Raw genomic sequence first — 3,805 nt, 5'->3', positions numbered from 1 at the left:
TGCCTAGTTAGTGGTTATGGGGGCTGGAGGAGTTGGGGAACTACAGGTACCTTGATATTGCTTCTAGGCCCCAGCTGGTATCCCAAGCTGGGAGTTACCCCAACTATAGATGGCAATGGTGGTAGCAATGCTAACCCAAGATGGCATCAAAGGTGTCCCAAAATGGAGGTGGCTGCTTTCAGAGATGGGGCATTGGGGTAGGCTGGATGGTGGCATTGAGTGGCATGTTCAGAGATGCAGCTCTGTGTTGTGCAGCTGTCTCCAGACCCTGTCCAGTATCCCCAGGTGCAGGCTACCAAATGAAGGTAGCAGTTGCAGTGTCCCTAGATGGAGGCAACCGGGAGCCCCACATTGGTAGATGGGGGTACACATGGGAGTGGCAGCTGGGGATCCTGCACAGAAGCCATGGCCAGGGGTCCTGCATGGGCAAACCACCAAGGGTCCTGCACAGATGCTGAGGCCAGGAGACCTGCATGGGCAGGGTATCCAGGATTCCGCACAGGAGAAGCTGTCAGGGGTCCTCTAATAACTATCAGAGAAACAGTATTCCCAGTGCTTGAATCTCAGGTCATGGAGTGACAAGGAATGCAGCCTCCCTCTAGCCCACCATCTTGGATCTCTTGTAAAATTGCTTTCTGGTCTAGGATGTGATTGACTACTTATTGTGAGTTCATATATACTTTTAAAAGATTACATATTTTGAAATTGTAGGGGCCCTAACTTAGTATATCAAATTAGTGACTGAATGAATGAGACTTTGCCTTTCTCATGCCTGAATCACTGCCTGGTACCTTTTCCAATACCTTGAATTATTGGAGACCAAGTTTCTGTCTTTTTAAAGCAACTCCTTCCAATCTGGCCCTATGATCAGAGTCCTACTCCTGAGCTCAGCACAGGGGATGGGTGTATGGGATTCCTTTAGACTATGCCAGGAAATGGTGGTTTCACCTGTGTCTAGTTACTCCTCATGGAGCACCAACTGTTTGCCTGGACAACCCATTACCTTGTACTTAGAAGACCTCTCTTTCAGGACTAGATCTTGATTGTATAGTTCAACCTGCTGGACTAGGATGGAAAATATCCCTACATTTGACATTTCCATGCTACTTTAGTCCATAGAAAGTCTAGACCCAGGACAAAGTCTTCCCCACTGTGTCCTACCCATCTTTTTTCTGTCTTTTCTTTTCTAGTTTGAGATTGATGCTTATGATCTGTCAATAAATGTACAGTTTCACAGTCTACAGTTCCCATTCCTGACACAGCCATGTCTGTATCAGGGAGACTCTAAGGAGAATAGTGCAGTTTTCTATCAACTTATGCTGAGCCTCACTATGACACCTGCACCTTGGATTGCTGTCCTGATCTTCTCTTCTTTCAAATCCATCCGTCCATCCCTCCTGCTGTCTCATGAGCTTGATCTGGCAGAAATCTCCATGGCCTTCATGTTCATGTTGGCTCTCAGTCTCCTCCAGTTTGGGTGAGGTAAGCCATCCATATGGGACTGCTTTCTACCCACATACTGTTGAACAATTTGATTTTTCAACTACAATGATTATTGGCACAATGGGACAAAGGCATCTTTGTTATTTGTATTCTCTCTGCTTCTCCTTACCTCCTAGCTGCATCTACCAATTCCAGGCAGTGTGAAGGACTCAGGCACTCTGGAAATAATTATGGTAGCCCAGAAATAATGAGAGTGGACATCTGAAGAGACACTATGACAATGGGAATGGGACACACTAAAGATGTTAAGATGAATAAATTTAATGTTGTCTCAGCTGAACTGTGGGGGTTTAGTACAGGAGAGGTCTCTAGTAGAGCACCCACATGTCTGACTTGGTTGCCTGAGTGGAAGGAAACACTTTTTAGGATGTTTGAGAGAAAACAATGTGTCCAGCTGTGAACATGCTGAGTTGGGAATGCTTGTGATTATAGAAACAAAGGAGGGAATGGGTCCAGACCTTTAATTGAGGAATCAGTTGGAACCTGGCATATTCTGGGTGCTGTCCTCCACCTTGAATAAACATATTCCAAATGGCAAGAGAAGATCTCAACAGAGAGGCATAAGTCAAGTTCTGGAGTGGAGTTGTCAGTGGGCAGGGAAAGTTTCCAATCTACTGCAGGGAAATTCAGAGTTGGACAGTGAGGAGCAGGACCTCAGGATCTGCTACTTCATGTCAGCAGATGGTAAGAGATCATCCTGAATAGTCTCATTTTATTTAATAAGACTCTTCTTGAAGATGCATGATAAAATACATTTTATAATTATTTATAAAATATTTAAAACAAGAAATAATTAAACTAAAAATTTAAAATTTCACTTATTTGAGTATTTACATAGGACTCACTTGTCCTTTGTTGCTTATGCACCAATAACAGGTAGATGTATGCATATCATAATAAACATATGTGGATTAATCAAGAGGCATTCACAAAGTAGTTACATATATAGAAGTTTAATAGAGTGGTCATCCACAGTTTAGGAACTCTTCTAAGAGTAAATCTATTCAATATATCATGGCAAGCATGTTCTGCAACAGGAACTTGCCTAGGAAATAAAACGGCACTCACCATTCATCCTTATTACCCTTGTTTTTGTTGGGCATCCCAGGGGATGCTGTGCTGAGTAAAACACACAGGTCCTGTCCCATGGAGCTGAGAATTGTGGGGCAGAGACTCACAAAAACACAAATACTTGCTATCCTTCAGACAAGATGATCAAATTAAAGATGAAGATGAAGTTGTATGAGAAAAAAATCAACAAAATTAATGTATGTATATTAGCTCAGGCTACCATTGCAAATGCCACAGACTGGGTGGCTTAAACAAGAGAAACTTGCTTTCTTAATGCTTTGGAGGTGATGGAGGTGAGAATTCCAACATCAAGGTGTCAGAAAATTTGATTTTGGTTGGAGGACTGATAGTCCCTGTGTCCTCACATGGCTGTTCCTCCATACACTTGCAGAGAGAGAGGGGGTAGGGTGCTCCAATATCTTTCCCTCTATTATAAGGACAGCAATCTCATTGGAAAAGAGCCCTGCCCTCATGATCTAGTCTAACCCTAATCACCTACCAAAGATCCCATCTTTAAATACCATCACATTGGAGATTAGCCACAACAGATTATTTGGGTACAGGAACATAATTCTATTAATTACAGAAATATATGTTGATAAAACATTAGAAGTGCTGTTTAAAGCCAAAATTATAAGGTGGAAAAATTATCAAGCAAGTGCTGAGGGCCATTGCTAAGTAAGAATGACGCATGGCATGACCCAGGTCATTTGCAGTGACATTGCATGTAAGGTGACCTTGCTCAAGGACCAGGGCGGATCCGGGTTTAGGGCGGATCGGGGTTTAGGGCGTTCCCGGTTTAGGACAATCCGGGTTTAGGGCGGTTCCAGGTTTAAGGTGTACCCTGCTGGGAATAGGGCGTATCCTGCTGCCTCAGGCGCGCCTGCTCCTTGAGTTCCCATTGAGTTCTTGCGGGATTGAGAGAGTATTTGGGATGCAGAACGTGGAATTTGGCAGAGAACGTAGATTTGCCCCAGAACGTGTTTGTAGAGTGCCGGAGTGAGTTCGGGAATAAAGAGTTGCTGTTTGAATCTACAAGGTGTGAGTGGCTCGTGATTTTGTGCCCAGCCAGACTGCGGCATTTGGTGGCCTGTATGTGGAACGTCTGAAACTTGGAGGTAAGTGAAATTACTCGCCCCTGAAGGAGAGCGAAAGAATGGGTGACCATTTCAAAAAACAATGTGTTCTTGTTTGGATTTATTTTGTTTTTATTTCAGTTGCCTGTTCCTAG

General features: G+C 43.7%; 1 protein-coding gene across 1 annotated transcript in view; it reads left to right on the top strand.

Moving 5' to 3' along the window:
* Window positions 1-1,433: 1,433 nt before the first annotated feature.
* The window catches only part of LOC107160543 (butyrophilin-like protein 8), a 35,731-nt gene continuing 33,359 nt past the window's right edge, over window positions 1,434-3,805 (top strand). The window contains 1 exon segment of the mRNA XM_048786902.1: window positions 1,434-1,482. Within this exon segment, the coding sequence (XP_048642859.1) occupies window positions 1,434-1,482 (49 nt within the window).

This window comes from Marmota marmota, unplaced genomic scaffold (genome assembly GCF_001458135.2).
Source record: "Marmota marmota marmota unplaced genomic scaffold, marMar, whole genome shotgun sequence".
Taxonomy (NCBI): domain Eukaryota; kingdom Metazoa; phylum Chordata; class Mammalia; order Rodentia; family Sciuridae; genus Marmota; species Marmota marmota.
Note: the sequence above shows the minus strand (reverse complement) of the source record. Positions and strands in the feature narration are given on the sequence as shown.